Source organism: Vanessa atalanta, chromosome 2, assembly GCF_905147765.1.
Source record: "Vanessa atalanta chromosome 2, ilVanAtal1.2, whole genome shotgun sequence".
Taxonomy (NCBI): Eukaryota; Metazoa; Arthropoda; class Insecta; order Lepidoptera; family Nymphalidae; genus Vanessa; species Vanessa atalanta.
In genome coordinates, this window is record NC_061872.1 from 10,240,529 (window position 1) to 10,267,136 (window position 26,608).

The 26,608-nt window shown below is 30.2% G+C and overlaps 1 protein-coding gene across 1 annotated transcript; it reads right to left on the reverse strand.

The window, feature by feature from the left end:
* Positions 1-1,694: 1,694 nt before the first annotated feature.
* Positions 1,695-26,608, reverse strand: LOC125073052 (homeobox protein B-H1-like). Its single transcript, XM_047683739.1, has 4 exons — positions 26,456-26,608; positions 12,194-12,422; positions 2,865-3,086; positions 1,695-2,703 (listed from the first exon to the last, which is right to left on the reverse strand). Exons 1-4 carry the CDS (start codon positions 26,592-26,594, stop codon positions 2,457-2,459), a joined length of 837 nt encoding a protein of 278 aa, XP_047539695.1. The 5' UTR covers positions 26,595-26,608; the 3' UTR covers positions 1,695-2,456.

Sequence of the window (26,608 nt, forward strand, 5' to 3'; positions counted from 1 at the left end):
TGCTATTTGACATTAAATATTGATTAATAAATAACAATTGTTACTAGAAAATATCCACCGACAAAAAGCTTAAGATTAAATTTAAGTCTAAGTATTAATTTAAGCGAGTGTAAATTTGTTTAATTTTTCTTGCAAAAAGCGTTAACATGAATTACGTGAATAAATAAAAAAGACTTGTGTAGTCTAAACATTATTCGTATTTCTTGTCGTCGAAGCTTGACCACATCGCCCTCGCGATAAAACACGCAATAGTTTGTAAAGGCGATTCCAGAAAACGGTCGTTTTATGATTAGATCAGCACGGCAGCGGCCGCGAGAGGGTAAGGGGATGTTAATTGCTCCGTTTTGTGAACACGGTCAGTGGCGTGCTACGCGAGTAATCAGCGAACTCTGACTGATTGCTTTTTAAATAGGTTTTATGCCTACTAAAATTGAAGGAAATCAAAGAAAAGCCCCGAACACGAGTCCCACCGATATGATTGTGAGAATGAACGTTATTTTTATTTGACGAGCGTGACTTATAAAAATGAAGCACAGAATTTTTGAAGAATAGGCCTTCGTAATAACTTAAATTTAGTCGATTCGTTTGCAACCTCGTTTGCTTACATCAGTCATAATTATTCACTCGTTCCCGTTTACTTTTCAATAATTAAAATCATGCAATCGTTGAATTTAATAACATAATTACTCAAATAGCCGCCTTTTCGTCCGGAATCTATGACGTAAGCTTGTAATACTCTCTTTATAGACATTGTAAAAGTAATATAAATCATTAAATCTTCGTGAAGCTATCACATGTTTTCGAAGCACATGCACGGAGCATAAAAACGTGTCTAAGGCTCGAGTAGACTTGAGGCTAATGTAAGCAGTCATTACAGATGTTTTTGCAACTAAGTTTACTTTACACAATTTTTTAATTCTCAGTAGCCAACGGCTTGTCCGAGCGGCGAATGGAGATAGTACACACGATTTAACAATGGTCTAATAGCTCGCGTTAGCGTGACTGTTGGGTGTTAGCTTCTACCGTTTTTGTTACGGATACTAACTACCAAATTGCTGTAAGTGCAATTCTTCAGTCGAATAATACAAAACTAGTTGTAAAGACTTCCATTTTTGTAATTTGACCATCTGTAATATAAAATAAGCATAATCAAATTTGATTATATTATGATATAAAAATAACAGTAGCACATTGTAAAATTAATTATTATTAAATAAATTAGTTATTTTCCGACCTGGTAAGGTTGCAACGTCTGTTAAATATAGTAGATACCTAAAGATTTATTCAACATTTTTGACTTGTTTTTATTTAAAAACATAGTCAACCCAGCCATATTAAACTATAAATTCGTCTAAGCATATCCAATATAAATCCCATGTTGGTAGATTACATCTAAGTTAACTAGCAACGTACTACGTTTTTTGAATGATAAAAAGTTGATTTCATTTTATAAATCAGTCAACTGTCATTTTAATGACTTCTGTTAAAAAAAGGAATAGCGTTATGTTAAAACAATAAAAGCCGCTGAGTTAATTGACAACATTTTAATTACAAAACACCACAAAATCTATTTGACATAAAATGCCACATTTTAGATTGCTTAAGTACATTGCCATATATCTATAGTAGCTTTAGGTACAATACTGTATACCTAATCTTATTTTTTACTTGTGTATTTAATACTAACAATACGTACATTATAATAATAATTATACATTTATATTTATACACAATTTATTTGCACGTTGTATCAATTGTTTGAAATTAATGTTGATATATTATTTATTTGTTTTTATGAAGTTAATACTGTTTAGTATACATAGATAAATTATTATAAAAATGTTTTATGCACTTGTTATAATCTGTTAATTTAAATAGTGGCAATTTATACGAAACAAAATACATACAGGTTTCATAGACTCATAAAATGAGTTTAGATTTATAATTTTTTTGCAAAATCAATAGTTTTATACAAATTAAGTATCCCATCTTTGTAAACAATAAGATTCTACGATCAAGACCAGCTTGCTGCTAATTTTGAACTCCGAAAGCATTATTATTAATATTTATAGCAAGAGTTATACGACATCAAATGTATTTATATTATACATAACTTGTCACTACTATTAATAATATTTATCCGAGCTTATAATATCACATAATTATTACGGACAAGCATTGTCCACTTCGAAACAATTCTCAACATCACAACGAACCGTCCCTTCGAGAAATGTTTTAAACGCAACTAATAAATATGCACTGTCTCTTCTGAATTTCAACAAAAGGTAACGAAACTCAATCGTGACTTTCACTTCACAGGATAACTTTTAGTTACGCACTTGTACGTCTTGCCAGTTGCGATAGTCACTTGTAAGTCATTTCTTGCGACCACAACTGAGATTTTTACACGAACCAAACTTGCAAAATTACGTCTTTGTTGTCTTTTATCACTGACTTTACACGTGTATGGTTTCATCGTCATCTTCGTCGTCAGAACGCTGTTCTATAGAAGGCTCTCGAGGAGAGCGGGGAGGAGGGGCTGGACTCCCCGGGTCGACGTCAGGGGAGGGCGTACGTCTTGCTTGTGCATAATAACCTAGAGCTCCCAGCCCCGGAGCCCCAAGGGAGCCGAGGTGAGCCGAAGGACCCGGTAACCCCAAGCCTAGAGGTGGAACGCCTCCTAAAGGCGCGCCTGGATACAACCTGTAAATGTAACTCATTTTAGCTAGAACTACATGATCTGTAAATGTTTTACTATTTTTATGATCAAGGGTAAATTTAATTATTTCAAAAATATGATCAGTTGGTTTGATATTGGAGTTTAAAGAACAAAAAAATAATATTTTATTATTAATACTACTCACCGATAAGGCAAGGGTTTCTGCAACGTGTTAGCAGAGGCTGACGCAGCAGCAGCAGCAGTAGCAGCAGCTTGTCGGTAATACAGGTCGGCAGTAGGTGTAGGCTGTGCGGGGTAAGCCGGTACTCCCGCCCAGTATCCACCGTATAGTCTCTGGAACGCTGCATAATTACCGGCCTCGGCTAGTAGCTCTAAACCAACTGCCGTCTGACGTTTCCATTTCGTCCTGTTGAAGAATATTTCATAATTAATTCAACTGATATTGGTATTTCTAATAGCAGTATAAATCATTTATACAGCAAAACCTTTTTGTTAAGTATTTTATTAAGCGTGAAATGGGGCTACGGAAAACTATTATCGAAAAATATTACTAAACTTCGGTTTATATCGGTTCATTGAATCATCAAATAAATCGTTTTGATCTATTGCAAATACCACAAGAAAGCCGAGCACTTTATGTCACATTACAAGCTCAAAACGACTCTAAAAACCAGCTCTAAAATTTTTGAAACTGTCGTTTACGAACCCTAAACCTATAGATCACTAACCCTATTCAGCACTGTGACCCCAATCGTCATCAAATTTGTCACAGACCACTCCAGAATACAATGAGACAACCACAATAGAGTTAGTAATAAAAAAATATAAATAAAATAATAAATTTGACAAAACGTCTTGGGCACTCGTATGTTCACCGAAGCATCGTCTAGTGATTTAATTTGATTTATTTGCTTCATTCGAAAAGGGTAAGCCAGTATAAATTACAAGATATCGCAATGGGGATAAAACATACTTCAAAAATGATCTATTCCATCGTTCTTAATTTTAATTTAGACATATTCAAAATAAAAAACATATTTTTTTTAAGAAATAATATTTTCCGTTTTAGTAAATTTGTAGATGCAAATAACATGATACGAATTTCTATGTATCATTTACGTGTAAGGATTAAGCTAAAGAAATTAATCAAAATAAAGAAGTAGAGAATCGTCATGATAAGTTAAGCGAACTGTGGGAACTTTTAGAAGAGTATTTGTCTAAAGAGAATATTATCACGTTGCATAAACTTTAACGTGTTTCCGTATCATCATAATATATTATTATTATTTCTTAATGTGAGTGCTTTAGTTATATATTTAATTAAGCGACGTTATAAAATATTTAAAAAACTAGTAATTTTTATTCACCCACCAAATTGAAAAGGATCGAAAACATCCCCAATTGTGAAATTTAATTTCATTTTGCAGTTGTCGATTAGTTGAAGAGCCGTTATTGTCATCGAGTGAGTTTTATATTAATACGAAGGGAGTTATTATCATTGCTATTATTATTTTGATAGGGAAGAGCCCTTTGTGTGGTTTGATGTGGTTGTTAGAAGACGCTTCACTGGTTACCTCGTTAATTAATTTCTTTAAATGGATCATTTAATTTTATTAAATGTAAATGAGGGGGAGTTGGAATGCTTTATTGCTCGTCTTTCATAAAATTATTTATGGTATGTCATTAAATATTTTATTTAAACTATTTTTTGTACGTAGTTTGAGAATTTAATAGTTTTGAATTTCGTTAATTTTTTTGTGTCTAATTGTTATAGCTTGTTGTTATTGTGGGAAATTAATGTTTATTCTGTAAAGCTAGTCTCGATATGTATGAAATAAAAGTTCAAAACAATGTGAAATATTTCGCTTTATAATGTTTTTATCTATTACTAAGCCATTAGTTGGATCCGTTATTAATATTCAAATATATTATATTGAAGTACACATATATTTTGCTAAATAAAATAAAAATCATATCTGTAGTAAATATCTAGTGTTGGAAGCTTTAATGCGACCTGAGATAAGTTGTTTTGTTTTAAATACCGCTCCGTAATTATCAGTAGCCGACGTTTGATGAATAGAAAGAGGCTTCGCTTACATTAATCATGTTTATGACGGGTCGGACCGAGGAGTGAACACTCAAGAGCTCTTATTTAATTGTCAAGTGCTGAATGAGAGGCAATCTGCTCAGTGACACTATTCTTTTTGTTATTACCGCGGACGACGAACAAAAAGCTCTCCGAGCGCACTTAAATTCGGCCTGCCATCTCGAGACTTCTTAACAGACGATACTTTTTCTCTTTCCCGCACGCACGTAACGTCATAAGAACGAGTCTTCACTGTCTCTGTTCCTCGGTCCCCCGGTGGAGTCTGTCTACGCTCCGCCCAGTGGTTTAGTGATTTGATGCTGCGTGAACTGATTCAATTGTTATTCGTGGATGTTCACTCTAAAACGGGCCTTAAGTGTTCAACTTAGAGACGAAAATCGTCCATTAAAACGATCTTGCTTACGACCTCTCCGAGGAGGAGGTTGTTTATCTCGATTTAAGTTTTTGGAAGACGTGATGCGAATTCTGCTTGTATAGTCGACAAACAAGGAATACATTCATCGATCCAAACTGTTTGCGTTTACACTTGGTGCTTAAGCTTCTTAAGTTGTGGGGCGTTGGGCTCAATTTGATTGTTGTTCGAACGTTACTTATACGCTGTTTAGAAACTTTCAAGACGCGCTTGTATGAATGTTCTTATGGGAATTGTTTAGCGACTTAGTTGCGATCAAAGGAACATTTCAACGGTACAACTTTACTTATATACTTTTCATTTCTAAGAAATCTTGAATGATACTGAAGACAAATATATCGTAGTCGTAACTATATTAATTATAACAAAAAACTACATCTGGTGGGATAATAGAATTCAATAGAAAATAATTTTAATACTTGGCAAAAAAACTGATAATAATAAATACGGTTCCTCGAAATTAGTTTAATAGTCCTTAATAATAAATGATTTGTCATGATTCAAATACGTTTCATAAAAACGGACCGCACATACATGTGCTATCATTAAATTAAATACACAAATTACAGCCTAATTTATAACTACTTTTGACAGACGGACCGTATTTGGTCGCAAATGTCTATACTAAATTGACGTTTTGAACGGCATATCCAAATTAGAACAATAAATTGCATACTACGAATTAAAAGGACGAGAAATCCTATATTATGAGCCGGCCAAAACTGAAATGGCATCTGCAGTATAATGATTAGTTTCTAAATGATAAAGCAGGCGACCTCCGCGTCCTTGGTTCGATTCCCGTGTCTCTGGAGGTGTAATTTAGTGGTTCGCTATAAGCGATTAGTGCTTCTTGGTAGCTCCCGCGCAACCCTTACATTATGTCATTAGGAACGTGCACTCACACGTATTGCATTTCAGATATGATTTTTAGAACAGTACGATTAAACATACATACAATTATATATAAATAAAACATCAATTAAAAGAAATATATAGTACCATATGATTGTGGTTACATTTACATGTAAAAACTCTTTTACCAATTTTAAATTAAATATAGATAATAAAAAAAAGTAAACATAATACACGTGATAAGATTAAAACGATGGGAAATTAACGCACCAGAGGAATAATTAATTCGATTTCTTTTTTTCATCGCGATTAAAAAAGTTTCAATAAATAAGAAAAAGGTTAACTTATGATAGGTATGTTACAAACTTGATTTAAAATCTATATGACACTATACATTCACAAGGTATCCTAATAAGTTTATAATCATTTATTTATTACTTTCGTTTAAGGAAATAAGTACCTAAACGGTATTTATCGCGGTTGCGTATCTTTTTCCACCAGTGTGTCTGAGCACCAAACAACAAGCAATCACATTTTAGCGGATTTATCTACAGGCAAATTAAATAAATGATACAAAGCTGCCTTTCCACGCATTTTTTCCTCTTATCAATACAAATATTACAACCATTAGGGTAATAAAATAATTCAGTGGGAAATATTTATATAATTAAAACAGTATCTCAGTCAGAAAACATTCCAAATGCTTATTTAAGAATATGTAAGATTTACTTCTATTTATTAAATGAAAAAAAAATTATTAACTGTTATATGTTCCTTATACAAATATTATATACTTTTTTCTGTTATGTTTTCTTTTCTGTTTTTTTTTTTAATTTAACATTACTTTTCAAATAGAGCATCATTCTTTTTTTTTAAATACTTTATTACTAAATACATTTGCCTACCTCTCCGTAACTATAAAGGAAAATGCGATTCAGTGAGAAAAAAAATTATGATATAAAGGCATATGTAGGTATGCATCTGTATGTGAATTTTATTGTATCTACTATACATAAACACATCTACTATTATTTGTAGCTTAGGTGTTGTTGTGTATTGCCATATTGTGTAAATTGTTGTATTTTACACTGAGTGTACTAGCTTTTGGGAATCTTACTCGAACACTTAATACTTTTTCATTTCATTATCAAAATAGCAAAACAAATCGGCTGTGTTATTCATAAAAACAAGGACTTTACCATTACTCAATTAAGGTTAATTTGATAAAATTAAATTTCCATTCAGTTAGGTCCGCATGAAAAACTTTGATACCTATAATTTGCAATCACTGTGGAATTCTGTCATCTGCTAGGATCTAGAATTATTGTATATAAATACATATCTTTAATATATCTGTAACTGCCACTTATCATAACAATTTTAGTCGGTAATGATACAGAAGTACTTGAACTAATCAAGAGAGTTATTTATGATAAACAAATTGGACCCTTGATGGTCGACCTGATCGTAAAATGTTGGAAATCGACTTACAGTATTATGGTGCTAAGTATTTGCGAGACGGATACGAGGAAATTGTAGAAGCATTATGTAAGAGCAAACTCGGAACTGTTTTTACTGCTGTATGGAAGATGGATGGAACTTGTAGTAAGTATGTGTGGATGCTGTCTTGGTTAAATTATGAAAATATTTAACACAATTAATCGGGAAATGTTCATAACAGAAGTTCAATTCATAATATTATAATTAATTTGGTCAAACGTAAAATAATTTTTTTATAAAATTTTATGATCGATTTCTACGTTTTTCCTTTGCGAATGTACGTTTATACGTGTGTCATTACACGATGCGTCATTAGGTAATCGGCGCGGATTACACGTCGCCGACGACTAAACGGCGATAAACGTTGTTCGAGAGCCCCCGGCCTATAATATGTGCACGACGGACAAACGAAATAATATTTCTCATTTAATGATTCATTTAAAACGGCAAAGTGATTTTTTAGGTTCAAAATAATAATTCTGTATAAATATATACAAATACTATATAGACGAATTACACTATTTTATTTTTATTTATTTATCATAAAACGTAAAATATTAAATTTGGTAATAAACATTTTTATAATATTTTGGACAATTGAATTCGTAATGCGTTGTGACGGGATTTTTAACTGAACTTAAATTAACAAGTCGAAATTAAATATATAATGTCATATACCTATATATACAATATAATGTCATATACCTATATATACAATATAATATATATAAGACATAACAAATCATTAGAACAAACAACATTATCTACCAATGATCCACTAATTAAATAAAAACCAGGATATTAACAAAGCTTTTAGTTGCATATCACAGCCAATGAAAACTGTACTAAATTGAAAAAAAAAATGTATTTACAAGTTGGTATCAATGATGGAAAACGGCCAAAAAACGAGTGCCTCTCGTTTTGTCCAAAAAGGGACAGAAACATCGCTCTGATGTGATCACACAAGAAATCATTTAAAAACAATTAAGTAAATAAACCGTTGAATGGTTGTAAAAAAGTATCAATTTGGTCGGCGGAAGCTTTATAATAAACGGTGCGTCGGCGCCGGCTGGGCCATGACTTGCAGGCGCTCTGTGGATGGTCAAGTGCCGACCGTCTTCGATTCACACGTACCAACAATCTGGTCCTCAATCCTAATCCGAAGCATTTGTTCTTGATTTTATTTGCTATATCGTGTCTTGTATGTTATGGAGTTTTCAAATTAGGACAAAAATATAGTTAATTTTAAAAATATTTAACTTTTTTGTAACGAGTATACTATTGTTTGATAAGAATCTTTTAATGTTAAACGTCCAGGAAATTATTTTTAACAACAGTATTATCTTTTCATTTGGTTAAACGCAAAAGAAATATATGATTTTAATGTATTAAAAAATATATAGTAGCAGGTAGATTTTTAAACTAAGATCATAATGTCTTAAAATCTTTATCATTGCTAATAAAATTCTGTATCCTGCCAATAAAATTAATGGTATCTTTCAATTATAAACATAAAGCGTCGACACATGCACATAGACGGGTTCCATGAAATGTTTAAGAAGATAAGAAAATGACCGCACACAAAAGCTATTAAATCTTCAATTAACTCCAATTTCACACCCTCTCACGAACCGAAAAATCGAAGACCAAACATTGGTTTCACCGAAATTATAGAAAACCAACAAAGAATAAGCAAAAAATTACATCGGTAGAAAAAAGCACCAGACGGGGCGGGCGACAACTTGTGCGGCGCGGCGCCTGCGCAACACCTCATGTAACCATTATCATTGATCGTCTATGTCTATGACATACATATCTACCTATATGAAATTTATTATAAATTTTTCCAAAAAATCTTGGACCAATGCGCGTAAGCATTAATTTATGCAAATATATTAATCGTGTGATTTCACAAAACTAGTTTAATCAATCAACAATTAAGATGAATTATTCGAAATAAAACAATGTCTTAGAGATTATGAGGTTTCTTGTAGGGTAATTTAAATTACTCGTTTTATTCAGACACTAGACACTAACTATACATAATAATCATTAAATGCTACCATACGAAATAATTGCATGTACGTAAAACAACAATTATTTATTATAAAAAATATATCGTAATAGAAAACTAGAGATTGCCAGTTTTTTGGCTACCATCGTTTTTATGAAGTGTCTAGAGGTGGCATGGTCGGCGGCAGCTAAGGTCTAATTACTGACGTTTGTTTTTGAAATAACCGCTTTGGTACAGCCGACGACGAAACTCGTTAAGTGATTTAAGATGATTAACATCATGTGTTTTTAACTGAATATTGAGAGTATTTTTATTGTTTAAATTATTTATTTTAGCATTAGGTAACGAATGTTTTATAATTTTATATTTTCATCAATAAAAAATACCCAGAAGATACCTAGTTTATAAAAGTATAATAACACATTTTTATTTTTATTTGTTTTTATTAAAAAAACATCAGTGGAACGTTTTATAGTTTATATAAACTAATATTATTCTCAAAATGTTTACAAAAGCCGTAGACATAACACAATAAACCTTCTAAATAACACTCGTTTAAAAGACAGATGTGTAATAGCTATAGGTATTACGAATAAATAAAATATGAACATTGTTGAAATTAACATTGATTTATTACGCGAAGGTAACGTTATTCCGAATATATATCATTGTGGCTAATCGAGATCCATACACCGAGCGAGTAGCGGCTACAGTATGACAATACGCTGACTCAGCGTTGTCTGTGTGTGACTCGCCGACTATCTCACGAAGTACATCAAGTTACTGTTGTCTTAATTTATAACTGAAAGCGAATGCGAATAAAAATGTCGACTCAAATATCTTACTTATTATCACCTTGAAGCAGCTTAATATTATATACATATATATCAACCTATATAGTTATATCAACCTAGAAAATATAAGAACGACAAAATTTATTATTCACTCGACCACAACGGTTCATCCATTTATCAGTTTCAATAATTAGCTTTTTTCTTTTTAGCCACGACGCATACAGTAAATATAAGTATTATGTGCCAAAATTATAAATCTTGTCTACAGCGTCACCTAACAGACACGTACACGGTCGCTAACAGCGCATAAACCATTATATTATAGCATAGAAATATATTATTCTAATAGCCAAACGAAGATATTGTGATTGGTTATATCGAAAATGTTATATTCTTAGATTTATTTCAATACAACAGTTAAACCGTTTCCACCCAGAAACTCGACTTAAAAATCAGCTGTAATATTGCAATAGTATGTAAAAATAATAAGTAATAACGTATTTACATTGCACTTCATATGAAATATTATTTTCGTTTATAGTAATAAAAAATGTCATTTAATTTCTTTCAATTACTTCTCTTGTCACTTAGACCGTTATCAAGTAGCGAGCTATAATTGCTTTCTTCATTCGAGCCGTCTTACACGTATTCAGTCTTATAAACCCATTACGGTGTGGGAGGTAGGAATACTTAATAGCATTTCTTCACAATTATCATGTAACTCGAAGGGAATTTGTAGTCAGGAGACGGATCTTTTTCAGATCGCATTTATAGGAAATAATATATCATTACCGTAATATAAAACATAACTGACTTATTTATTTATACATTTATTTGATCCTGACTTTATTTTTTCTTCATAATTTTGAGCAATTCCTCAAATACCATATTCAATATACTCCATACGGCTACGGTTGATACGGTATGATATATATTTAAAAGTCTTTAAGCTGTTTCAGCACCAGCTATCACATTTCCTTAATGCCTAGATCATGATTAATACATTCGTTACGATGGTTATTCTATAATATTTATAGCGAATGGAGAAAATGACAGCCGATCTGTCGGAATCGATTTTGGGTATGATGTTCTAACAGTCTACCACAAAGTTCATACTTTAGAACTCACTCTATAACTCAATCACTACGATAGTCTTAAACTATAAACTTTGTGGTTTGACTCGTTAATCTCTGTAAATAGACAAATGCACAGAGTTTAGAACCTTTTTCTTGGTATTGACGAACTTAAGTGTTACCACAAAATAAATTGATAATAAATCAATGCAAATTCATAAACGCTTTCTCAAATTTTCAATATTGATTATGGATAAATTTCGACCAATAGGCGAGCTCTCAAAAGAATTCTTTAATTGTTTGGAAGTAAATTATTACTAGCATTTTTTACTACATTATAAAATATTTTTGTTGTGTTATAATTTTCTGTTTATATATTTTATTTAAGTGATTTTTTTATTCCTAAATTAAATGAGTGCCTTTTGACAAAAACAACACTGAAATGCCTATCACATATCGTATCTTCGGTCCTACCTTAAATTGAATTAATTCAATAATAAATTTAATGATTACGTGAAAATTATTAATCCATTGATATTAAATATCAGACGATAACTTAGTATCGAGAAAAACACACTTATGGTATATACATATATTTGCGAGTCATAATGTGTTTTTCAAACGAATTTTGACCGGTGACTAATATCGAAAACTTAACAAACTGCACAATAGTACAAATCACAATAGTAGTAGTTCAACATGGGTACTTAATTCTGTTTTTATAAGTAAGAGATATTTAAGATATGAAAAAATAAACTCACCGTCTGTTCTGATACCACGTCTTAACTTGCGTGTCGGTGAGGCCAAGTTTTGCTGCTAGCTCCATCCTGTCTTGCACGCTGAGGTACTTCTGTCTTTCAAATGATTTCTCCAAGGTCTGGAGTTGGTGGTCTGTGAACGCAGTGCGCGCTTTCCTTTGTTTCTTCGCAAGACCTGATGCGTCCCCGCCGCAGGATTTACTTGATACGTCGTCCGAATCATCTTTCACACCTATAATCGTATTGATAATTAGTTAATTTGTTGGTCTTATAACGTTAATATAAATATTTTATATAAATTATAAACCTCCTGGACAGAACGTAGAAACACTTATCAATAAATGAGTTTAGTGTGAAATGTACTTCTGAGACTACTAGATTTTTTAATAATATTGAAATAGATTTTATGAGGAACGATTGAAAATCTTATACATTGTTATATAAAATATACGCTTTGAAACTTTATATATACAACTTGCGAAAGGATTAGAATTCGAAGACTGAACTTTGATGATTGGGTTTTTTTTAATTAACTTAATACTTTACCCTTTAGACCAGTAATATGTTAAACATTATACATAAAACAAGTTAATATAAACAAAGCTAGTCAGTCATATTAACAGGGTTATCTAGAGCTTTGTAACTCAAGCAAGTTGTCTCGAACGAAGCCCTGTTGTAAGGCTTCTGCGGTCAGCACCGCTTCCTTACACGGACGTTGATCACTTACCTTGCAAACGAGATTTTTTCGGTGCACAATTATTTTACAAATGATAGATTGAACGAGTACTAATCGTGCAATTAGAACAAACTACATGTGTCGAGTTTTCTAATTTATTTATTGGCTAAATGCATTTTTATTTTAAAAAAAAGTCAATACCAGAACCAAGAATTTTATTTGAAGTAATTTTATCTCGAATTAAGGTGTTCAATATTTGATGGTTATTATCGACCCAAACATATTAACACGTTTATCGTAAAATGACTCTTAATTAAAGTGGTTTTCATATCTTGAAAGACAATTCGGCAAAATTTAAAAGCAATTCAGGTACGAGACGAAATGTAAAGATCAAATTAGGTTATTATTGATCAGGAGATTCGATTCATGTTTAATTTGTTGTCTTTTAATTATTTTGACCTTTACCATATTAGGTAAACGATAAACCCTTTTAAATTAAACAAATATATCATTTTACAAGTTAAAATTACTTAAACTTATCACTGTCTAAAGCAGGCTCAATTCATTTTTTTACTATTATATTTAATAAAGTAATGTACTTGTATCATACGAGCAAGTATTATAGAAGCAGCGTTTTATTGGAATTAAATATTAAAGCAATGTTGTATTCCACGAATCCGTTTTATGAATTCTCAAAGACATTACTTTTAAGTAAAATCTAGACACCCAGTAATGTAATATTATAAGTATTTCACAATTCGCAAGCATGTTAGTTAATAGGGGGACAGTAAGTAGTCTGAGCGCTTAGTGCCTGGGTGGTAAACCGCAACTTCTACACTCGGCTGCGCTAATTCCTTCGCATTATACATATAATCTGATGTTGTACTTTACGTTAACTGAATTCCTATACCATTCGAGATTTTCATTCAAAACAAACAAATGCTTTATAAAATTGAAAAGATATTATGAAAAGAGCATTTATTATAACATATTTACGGTTGAATATTTTTTATATCAATACCTCTAAAAAAAAAAAAATTCTTATTAAGTGGTTTATTATACTTAATTTAGGTACCTACAATTTTTTACAACGAAAATCGCGAAGCAACACTTGGAAAAGTATTTAATGTAAACATTTTCCTTACCAATTCACATAACAACCTTGACTACAAATTGTCGGAACGCTACGAAGTGGCGATTTTTTTAACGCCCCTCCAGTTTGTAATATCGAGTGTAATTATGACCGAGCGAGGCCCATTAGGGTTCGCCGCCATTAATTTATTATAATAAGGTCCAACTGCCAACTGCATTTGCTCGACCGTGAAAATTATTATCATTAGTGGGCAATAATGTTACCATAAAACGTCAAACTACCATTAACCTTATCAATACGATTTCAAAAATGAGTTCCTAATGTGAGAAATGAAGATATGTCCTAATGAATGATAACAGTTCTATGAGATGTCTATATCAATGGACTCGCGGCTTTCAAGTGCTCGCTTAACTTTAATTGAGTGTTGATTCATTATTCTTTATCTAATTTCAATAAATAAAATACTAATTATGACAGGTTATATATTAGCATAGCTTTCGACATTTATATAATAATGTTCTTTTTAAAGTACCGTTTCCATAAGGAATCTTATGTATAATGTGAATCATGAAATCATATCCTATTCATATATCCAGAAAAACTTCTATTAATTAGCCTTTTCCATCAAATCAAACATTACATCTCTTAGCTATAGGACTTATTATATAAAACCAGAATATTGAAAATAAATTGAAACAAGAACTGTTTTTTAGTTATGGATTTTCATATATGGGAATTGTTGAAATCGTAAGAGAGCCCAGACTCAGGTTTGAGCCCAGACTCAGGTTTATCTTTATATTATGTTTTAGGTTTATTAATGTAATAGTCATTCAAGAGTTTAACCATTATCAGATCAGGTTTACAAGACTTGTATCTTTTGTCGCCCGAATTACATAATACACCTAACATCATGCAAAGTAAAATAAAAACAAGTATTAGTATATTAATATCAACTTAGTTATTTATAGTAAAGCTTATATAAAGCGTGTAATGTAATCAATTTATTATAATTCAGTCTGTTTGTTAATAAAAACAAAAAGGATTAATTACATTCATTGTAGAAAAAATAGATATTAAAAGCGCATTGTGTATACCTGTATGAGCTCATTATCATTTTATAGAGTATAATTTAAATTAATTTAAGAATTTACTTAATAATATTATAATATATAATGATAATAGGTATTTTTTTCAATTTATTTAAAATGAATTAAGTATTAGTAAATAAAACTAAAATAATTATTAAATATCCGTTCAAAGGGCTATTCCGATACGAAACTATTTTGTAAACATAGTAATTAAACTGTTTCATTATGAAAAAAAAAACATAATTTATTATAATTACAATGTAATTGTTAAATTAATTAACGATATTTATTTTCAAGGTATAACATAACATACATACCTAATTACGAATTAAACTTGATAATTTACGATTCGATTAAGAACGACTACCGTTTCCGAATATAAAGAATTCTAATGAACTTTACGACCTATAAATTACGTTTAGACTTTTCATTTCGATTTTATTTAACGAGGATTAAAAAAGATAATGAATGCTTATAATACACGTGTTAGATTGTCTAATGTATTTATAATCGAGCAACACGTTACCGACCTCGTTCATTTGTCACCGCAATAACTCCCAAAGGACATCCCACGTATCTATTAGATATGTTAAGCCGTTAATTGAATATTAAGTTACTTATGAGCGCTTGATTGATTCGGAGAATATTTAATTGATTAATAAACACTCCAATCGCTACAAGAATAAATCTGTAAGATTAAGGTCAGTACTCGGTTATGTGGCTACCGATTATTATAAGTAGCGAGGCGAGCCAGACGTGAGCGTCCCTACAAGAATGGCGAAATTATTTTTTTATTTTTTTTATATTTAAAAAAAAATGTTAACTAGTTATTTAATTATATTTTTAAAGTTCTCTAACGTCAATTAGCTCTCTAAGCAATGTTTTATACAAAGAAGATGATAATAATTTTAAATTTAGGTTTATTATAATAACTCATGTTAGCAGTCGTATCTAGATTTCTTCAAATATAGATAATACTAGAATATTATAACACAGCCTCTCACTACCGGTTCAAGTGATCTCTCCGCCCGCTCCCAATGTTAATACATCACGCCCCACGCCTTTTTTCTCTCAAACATATTTTAATATGTCCTCAATAAGTACCAAATTAAAAAAAATATATAAAACTTATCTCAAATATCTAAAATCACAATTTAATCATAATTATAAAACAATTAAATATATTGTTAATTCAAAAAAATATGTTTTGAAGCTGAGATAGCATAAGTGAGGTATCATGTATATACCTTTATCTCGTGCTCAAAAGTGTAAATAAAAAAGCGCACCCGCATTGCACCAGCGTGGAGGTATAAATTCTAAACGTTTAACTAATTAAAGAACCCTTAAAATAAAATCTAAGAGTTACCCGTCAAAATACGATGTAGCTTGAAAAATTCCCTTAGCTGGATTCCTTTTTTATTAAGGGCGAATGATAGTTCAGAAAATAATATGCTAATATTTTAATAGATTTAAAATAATTCAATACTTTCATCCAATTACATTTACAATTGCGTATCTAAATGACCTTAATGTGTCAAACGCTTACACAATTTTAATAGTATTTACTTACAAGGTGACCTCATGAATAGATATCGCTTTATTTAATTTAACACTCTGTGATTTAGTTTGTCTTTGTTGCGAAGGTTAGTTTCATTCAAACGGCTTAAATACCATGCAATAAATAAACTTGTATAACCAGGTGCCTTGAAAATCGGTCAAATATTTGAATATTTGAAAATGAATTTCAAAAAAATACATTAAGAGTTAATTTTTCAACACACGAAGCAATAATTCTATCGAGAACAATTATATACATTAGAAGCATGACTTTTAGTAATTTTTTATGCTTTTTACAACATTATCTACGTAACATTGTTATAGTCTCGATCAATGGTTTCAATTCAAAGACAATTTTGAAATTCGAAATGCATAAATTGGGTTTACGTATAAGTTATGTGTCCCGGGGGAGCGTTGTGATTGAAGTCAACACAACTCGATACTATAATGGGTGTTTTTTGTTTTAATAATCATAATTAGTAAATTAAGCAATTGGTTAGCAGTACTTATAATTAAGTCTTAAAAAGCTAAAGATGCCGAATTCCAGGCAATTCTCCCGGGACCGTCTAGTGAATTTTTTCACAAATACTGGGAATTTGTGAAAAAATTGTAATAGCAGCCCGGTGCTATACACTCGTCGATGAATCTCCTCGACGATGTTTTGCGTCTGATCTCTTTCAAATCTTATTGGAATTGCAATTGGACTATAAGGGTCATATCGAGAGCGTGCGTGCAATTTGGCTTGATAGAGATTTGATCAGGGAGACCAATATTTTCACAGCCTTCATTTAATCATTTTATAATTAAGAAAATAACTCTACATAGGTAAACAATAAAACCTCTTTACACTACTTCGAGCTTTAGCGCCTAAAATTATTATTCCTTATCAAAATGGTTAATTAATTCATGAAACATATCACAATAATTACATAAGTATCTAAAATCTATGAAAGTCATTTTAAGATAAAGCCCATTTTTTATTCCGGAAAAAATAATATATTTTAACTAAATTATTCATTTAAATTTAAGTAATATCGAATTTATTACAACATTCAAAGGACAAAAAAGTGTAGTTTATTTGACATTGGCTTTTTATACGAAAGTTTAATTTATTAAATCAGGCTTCAAATATATTCGTATTGATTATTATAATAATAGTTCGTATTATATTTTAAGCAATGGATCTGAGTGTCGATCTCTTTTAGCAAACTTTTTTAAGCATAGTTGCGTCACATCCTCGTTGCGTTTATTTCCTAGGTATTTTTTGAATAGATTCTATCATTATTATTTTGCTTATACATTTGTTAAGTAGGTTCTCAAGTTAGCTTATGTTCTAATGATTCATGTAACTTTTCTTCAATAAGGAAAATCATCTAAAACATTTTTAATACAAGTAGCCGGCGTAGATAAAATATGTCCGTCATAATTACGAAATAAAAACTTCCAACGCAAATTTTCATTTATTAGTTTATAATTACTTGAACAAAAACACGTAATAATTGCGTTAAAAACTTAATAAATTTAACTATATGTTATCGTTCCAGTTAAAGTTCGTTTCGTAATTACGTGAAGCATCGTTGCTTTGTTATGTCCTGTAAATCATATTTAATGTTTTATTTGTTTTGTCTTTATTATTAATAATAAAATAATATATAAGTGTCAACTACACAATGATGAATCGAACTAACAGTTTTTCATGTCGATAAATCCCTATAGAAAACTTCTTTGCTCAGAGCAGAGAAATGAACCAAATCATTGTTTGAACAGATAATGTTTATTAAATTTCCAAATGCTAAGTAGCCTTACTGTTTTTATTAAAATAAAATTTTAAGATAAATTAATATAATCGGGCCTATCTATTATTATCTATTATATTTAATAAAATTGGAGTGTCTGTTTGTAATAAAATAACCGCTTTTTAATAAATTCATATGCATATGCCTACATATGCCAAAATAAAATTTTATTCAATTTTTGTCTGTCTATCTGTTTGTTCCTGCTAATCTCTGGAACGACTGCACCGATTTTAACGGGACTCACTGGCAGATAGCTGATGTGACAAGGAGTAACTTAGGCTACAACAAAATAACTTTTTGTCAAATTCTAAAATCGCGGGCAAAACTAGTATGTTACATAAAGAATATTTATATTCTAAATATTAAAATAAATTGCAATTTTAACTAATAATAAAATTACTCACACATACCTTTTAAAGACAATAATTTGTTTCACGCAGTGATATAATTAATGATGATCGTGTAAGTGGAAGCCATGTAAGATGCGCGAGCGCAGTGAACAATGCGCTCAATGAGATGGCGTTATATCATAAGTGTGTCGTAATACACTTCACAGATAATATTATTGATATAATTCACTAACAAAACTCACGAATTATCAATCATAAATCATAATAGGTTTTTTATTTAGTATCCCAATATTGTCCTTAACATACGTTTATATGGATAATGTTAATATTTTAAAATTTATATTGCTACTTTTTTTGTAATATACCGATTTGAAATATATTTTATAATGTGAACATTTACTTATTTATGAATGATATTTTCATTTTATGCAATTTTAATGTGCTACGTTTTGCGCTTTGCTCACTATGTTAAATGACTTAATTAAAGTGTGATACTTATAATGTTCTGTTAAACTTAATATAATTTTTTCTTAAATTAAATTGTATTATGCCAATATTTACGTAATAATATAAAAGTACGGCTTAAATGTAAAATCGTTATTTTTTCCCTTTCAAATTGAAAAGTTCATTATTTATTTAAATACTGTCTGTGAGAGATATTTCAAATAATATTATAATGTAAAAATAAATTATCAATGAACAATCATCTAAATAACATTCTAAGAAGCGTTGGTTATGAATTCAACATAAGTTTTCCCGTAATTAATCTTTGCATTCACTTTAATCGTAAAACAATACTGGAACGAGCTGCCTGATTTTTGCCACGATAGCAATTAGAAAATCTGTGTAATTATATGTTTACGTAAACACGATTACAATACAACGATTTCTTTAATTCATATAATGACTATCTCTTAGGGTTAGCACAAACTATTCATATTTTTGTACGAAGTCTTAAAAGTTATTTAATTGACATTTAAGATTTTCTATGTAAATTATTTAATAGGGATTACACGACCGATTTTATGTTTGTTTCACTTGAGTAATCTGTAATATAAAACTTCTTAATTTAAGATTTTAGTACACAACATATTAACGCACTGTCCATACGTCCGGTACGTACTTATGGATAATTGATTTTATTAGATGTGAATTTCTTAAAAGAAGTATAATGTTTATTTTAAAAGTAGCATATAAAATTAAATGTATCGGATAAAATAGATCGAACTTATAAGTTGACGATTTCGGGTACATCAATGTGAAATCGTATGAAAAATTATACTATTTCCGTTACTCTATGTGAAACCGCTCAAGTGGACATTCAGATTTCAGAAGCTATTACACGGTCTCTTCACATGACTTTACCCAAAAATATGACATGCTTACAAAACCTTGAGTCACTGACTGATTTATTTAAAATAACAAGAAGAAATTTACTATTTAATGTATATATATACACATTATAAATGTGTTTTGAAGATTAAGAATTTTTTTTTTTCATAAAAATTTGGCTCAGTAAACAAACCAGTGGCTTGAAAATTCAACATTAGTACAACAAATAAGACTGTAAATAATCCCTAACAAAAAAAAAAAACTTTAATCACAAAGTCTTAAGACGAACTTTTATATTTTAAATCGAACTCAATTTCACAGCTCACATCGCCTGTCAAATGCGACACAAAGCCGCGAATAGGAGCCGTATTATGAGAGATTTCAACTGGGCCTATTTATATCAATGATAATCTATTTATTGTCACACTAAAAAGTTTTGATTTTATCATTTGGTGCGATGAAAGAATTGTCACCTCACGCTTATCGAGATGCCAAAAGTCACGACAGTGTCCAATGTGGTAAAATGAACTTTATTGCCTTTTATATAGAGTAGAATCTTGTATAACATAAATTGATCCAAAACAAGGTATGCTAAGCAGCTTAACGATGGTGTGCGCTTGAAGTAAGGTTTGACGTTTCAAGTAACGAACCAGTGGCTTCGTAAAGGTATACTTAATGGCAAAACGCTATTTGCTACCATTTTTTTTTAAATGTGCATATTACCTTATAAAATTACAAGTGTCAAGGGAGTGTCAAGGAAATCGCGTTTGACAAGCGCTAAAATCAAAGTAATATTTTTTACTGAGTAATCGATTTAATTGTGTGACCGCGTCTCTATTATTAAGTGGAGATTAATTACTTTAGTAAATTGTCAGTCAGTTTATATTATGAACACTAATTGCTATAAACGTTGTATTTTTCACATTCTCAGTAAATGGGTTTTTTAAATTACAATGCAAGAAGCTTTGTATTTACAGTTGTACGTAGACAATTTAATTGCTGCCGGCGGAGGTTGAGTACAGTAATTGACAGGTTTAAAATCATTAAATAAGGCATATAGTCGGAAAGATTAACGTTATTAACGATCATTTCCGAATATAATGACTTTTCATATTATGCAATTTCTTTATATGCACTTAATACCGACTTTTGCACGCAACTGTACCAACTGTAAATCGCACGAACATTTATGAATTAGGTGAGCTATTTAAAGTTTAAAAAGCGAACTGAACTTGACATTTGACAAAAAGCTGATTATGACGTCATTTTTTTTCTCTTCCCTCGGGCCCAGGAGAGGCCTTTCAGCCAGGATTAATTTGGTCCGTTTTATAAGGGCTTACTTATCTCGGAACCGAGTGTTCCGAACGAGTTGTATTTATCGTGGCCATTATACGTTTTATTATTTAATTTATTTAACGCTTCGAGTTTATCAGCTTGTCTATTAAATCGTCGACGGGATAATGCGATTGAAAACTAAACATTCATTCGAGATATTTAAAGTAATTTATGTGTATGTGAACTATTTAAATACACATAAATTCTCTCAATTGATACACAAACATTAAATATAAATAAAAGGCTAAAGTGTTTTGAAATAAATATTTAAATTAATTGAAATGACTCAAACAATTATACAGTTCTATTAACGGTAACGTTAATTTAATGGTATCTGTATTATCTGAATAATGTATCTCGAGAGATTATCTAAGAATTATTATGCGAAAATGTTAGAATATATATATATCTGTATAAATAGAGAAATGAACGAGAATATTTAAAAATCTAATGTATTCGTCAGTAAATCAGTTTTAAGTTTAAAACAAATCTGAAAGTTTTTCTTTAAATATAATTCGAAACCAGACGAACATCGGAGGTGTACTACAGAACAAGTGGAACATAGTTGAAGGTCGCGGGTTGGTGTTTACAAATTTATCTTACGCTCGGCGATAGAAGAAAAAAACGTAAAAGAGCCTGCGTGGGAAGAAAGAAATTCTGGGCTCTTAACGTGTGTATGTACATCCGCAGTGTAGCAGCGAGGATGATTAAGATCTACATTTTTTAGCAGGAGAAGAAACATTAATGCCGATCTCTTAAGCGAATTTGATAGAAATAAAAATATCGCTATACTTTTAATACCACACATTAGAGCAAGAGAGCCGATATTTCGAACCTGTTTTGTGTGAAAATTATTTTATTTTAAAGATTATGTACAATTTAAGTCAAAGTCTATTTTAAAATAAATTACAAACAATTTAAATCATAATCACAAACGAAATCATTGCGATAAAATAAAGTATTTTATCATGTATTTTTTTTTTTTTTTATTAATAAAAAATAGTACTTCACTTTATGTTTGTTGTATATTTATCTCAAAAATAAATGCATTTATAATACATTTTTAAACACGAGGTTAACAAATGAATTTCTGATAAATTACCTTAGATACTAATAATTAGTTTCGAGTTCGGATAAATATAAAATAATGAGAAGTTATATCACAGTAAAGATTACACGCAGCCATTTACAACGTTTCATCAGAAATTATTAAAAAACTTAGACGTAAATTATGGGACATTTTTTTTTTCATAATATTCTGACGTTTCGTTTATTAGTGTCACTATTTCAGTTAGATGATAAGGGCAATTAAAAAATAAATTATTTTAAAATTACGTTTCATTGAAACCGTTACATAGTGGCTTTTCGAGCACGTCTATATATTGAGTATGACAAATTTGAATCCGGTTTTATCGTAGGATAGATGTATATGCACCCGAATTACATATTAAAAGACTTGCGATATTACGCGTAACATACATACAACCACGGGTACTTAGATACAATAAAGGACAATGTTAAATAAAACAATGTCTTGTTATCTGTGTTATCTCAATATTGTTTGTAATTAAATTGGATATTGAATATTATTAATTACAATACTTGTTCGATAGTTCATTGATTATATTAAGTACCTATTGAAATTCTTGAATATAAATTATGATCATGTGTTTTGCATTTGTCTTATCGTTCTAAATGTTATTCACAGTATTTAGGACAGTGCCACATTCAACCGCAAGATCACTTGCATCTATTATGTCTAATCAAATACGTAAAATTTACTTTCATTACGTGTTATCGTGAATAATATTAGAATAAAAAAATATTGAGTAGTTTAGTGTGTTGCTATCTTTATGTAGTCAAGGCGAACCTAGACGGACAACGGGTCAGCTATTCAGAGGTTTTTTACGATAAAATATAGAGTCGATTTGTTTAACACTCACGTTAATAGTCATTTATTTATCAAACATTAGCATTCAATTGACTATTATTTTTAAGTTAACGTTTTTGTTTTTGTAGACAAGCTGGATTTATAGTTTATTTTCAGATTAAAGTCTTGTATAGTTTGTGATCATTTCTGTTCATTTTAATCCTTCTTAAAAATAAGCACCTACAAATATATTTAACAAATGTGTCATGCTAAATTGATATACAATTATATAAATCTGATTTTAAAAAGGATAATGATGAATTGACTATGTGATTATAATATACCAGAGATATATTTTTATCATTTAAATTTATTATATAAGGAGATTGAATCATGCTTACAATCTTTTTATTATAATATTAACGAAAATGTTTTAAGCCATGAGTACGTGGTAAAAAATTAAGAAATTAAGAATATGTTTATTCAAATACCTAATATGAATTTTATTATTTTTACAATGATTATTTATAAATTATATTATACCCTATTGCTGTTTTATGCGTATATATAAATTATATCTATTAAGATTATTAAACAGTCTGTTTGTACAACTATTTCGAAGTAATTTTATTTGTTTATTCGTCCGTTCCGCTTTCATGGCTCACCGCTTTGTTAAATTTGATAGAAACAAAAAAACTAAAACCAATAGAAAATTATACGGATACAACAACTACTGGAACCCTGATCAAAACAGAACCAGAAGTACGAATTAAAAGGAATAAAGCTGCAGGCAATCGGCCATTAATATTTAAGTAATCTTCAAATATAGAGTTAGAGGTAATTTTTAGAAAAATATTTTTGCTATTAAAGCCTTATAGAGAACTAATTCACGGTTTTGTTTGTAAATTAGCATGTAATAAAACAATTCTTTTTAAACGTTAATAAAATTATTTTATAAAACTTTAAGAAATAATCATAAAAATTTTAAAAACTAAACGCATAATGGATTCAATAGAACAGATAGATTAGGACATCATGCATTTTAAACAAAATATATTATCTCTTTTGCTTTTAATACAAAAAACTAATATCAAAGAAATTAAATAAATAAATCTATTGTAAAATATAACATTGAATACTATCAATTAATAATAGTGATTAAATCAATCACATCAAATCTTAAAGTTTATCCATGAACAAGTCACACAGCATTTGTTACAACTGATTGCCCGACGCTCGTTGTGACAAACCTTTATTTCGGATGAAATTGCATCCGTAGCCGACGCAAGACCTTTTGTAGGTCGGATACCGTCCCATACACAATCGGCTGTGATGTCGATTCAACTCGACTGTTTTTATGATATAGATTTACTTTAGTTGTGGTCCGTGTTGAATACATTTACAGTTTATAACATCTATTTTTTTTGTTTGATTTTATTCACAATTCTTTTTTTTTGGAATATTTTAGACTATTTACTGTAATAAACATATGTATATCATTGCAAATTGTAGATAGCAGCTTAATCAATATTCTAAGTTCTATCGAATTTCGCTAAAGTTTGTCATAATACATTTAGTGCGATCCGACCGCGGCCCGCGGGTACACAACTTCGATTTAATCTCCACAGCAAAATTAAGCATTTGTTGTTTTTGTAGACGCTGGGTGGCATCAACAATTTGTCTCAATAATTAATTGCCGGTATTCATTTGTTTGTTTAATAGTAATTTTTATTTTTTAACTCCTAATTTCTAGCATAACTAAATATGGCAATGTATGCTATAAATTAACAATAATGTCATATCTCTTTGTATGAAGAGATAGTCTTTTAAGTTAACGAAAATTTTATTCATTAAACTTATAAGGTTAGTATGACTTCCACTTAATTAAGCGGAATTAAATTTTTAATGTACTCAAACAATGGTTTTTATATAATATAATTTAATTAGAAAACTATTTATTTATTTTCCCACTGTTTTCAACCTGGAAAGTTAAAAATAATACAAAACAGTTAGAATTTTCATTATATAATTTTGTCATTGTTTGGAAAACTACAAATTCATTACACACGATGGCGCGTCATTTCAGATTCAATAGAAGTTTTGTATAAAGAACTTCCTCACGTCAAGCGTTGAACACATGCTTTGTAGACCTTAAGAAGAACTGGTAGAGTCGGAGTGGAAGATTTCTAATTACGAGTGACAACTACGACGTGATTATATTTGCTGTTTATATATTCATATTTATCAATAGAATATTACTTATTTTTTATTTACACAAGAATTATTAACATTAAAGCCTTAATTATACAAGTAGAAAAGTATTATTAGCTACTGTACATATCGTGACTTCGTTAAATCACAATTCGTATGCTTTTGGCCAAAAAAGAACCAGAATACAATGTTTAATAAGTCTCATAAAGTCACGATACTTAAAAATATATGTATACTTATTAAATAAGATATTTCTCTCCATCAGTGATTTCTTCATACGCAGACATGTTGTCTTTTCTTTATTTAATATCACTGAATTCGTAACAATGAGTGATTATTTTAAGGCGTGAGTAAGTCTATGCGGAGGCTGCTCCAGTTAACTGTTATATAATTGTCACTCAATAATTTAATAGCTTAGAAAACAGCGCATTGTTGCAAAATTCTGAGAAAATTCTAAGCGAATTCATTTGCGTGACGATCATTATCGTCTTTCTCGGTATTATCAAACAGCCGGTGTAAGCAATTAATAGATTATAATATTTAAATAATATAGTATGAATAACAATTAAATATGTCTAGGCCGTTTTTCTAATTAGAACGCTACTATTACATTATGCAAACTCTATTTTATTAATGCCGTCAGACCCGTTGAAGTCTTTTCTTAGACGCAGCGGGAACGTGCCTCTACTTTACGATAATATTTATAATTAAAATAATTTTGCATTTGCAAACATATTCCATAGAAAGCCTCCATAATTAAGTATTGCTTAATAATAATTACCTACTTAATAATTTATACTAAATACTAAAATATATCAATAGTTTCATTCATCCTTTTATTAAAACATTTTTAAATAATCCAAAGTTGTTACAAGTTCATATTCTAATCCTTTCATCAAAAATTGATTTATCGGTACAAGAGTAGCGTCAGTTTTATTAAAATTTATATTAACTAACCTGGTGAGTCTGTAGCCGATCTGTCCGAATCGGAATCTCTGTGTGCGCTTAGGTCCCTAGGCGCAGCGTCGAGTATGTCTGTTATCATGAAGCGAGTTCGTGGAGCGCGCGCGTCGCGCTCGTCGCGCTGCACCGTCATCGCCACGGCGCCGG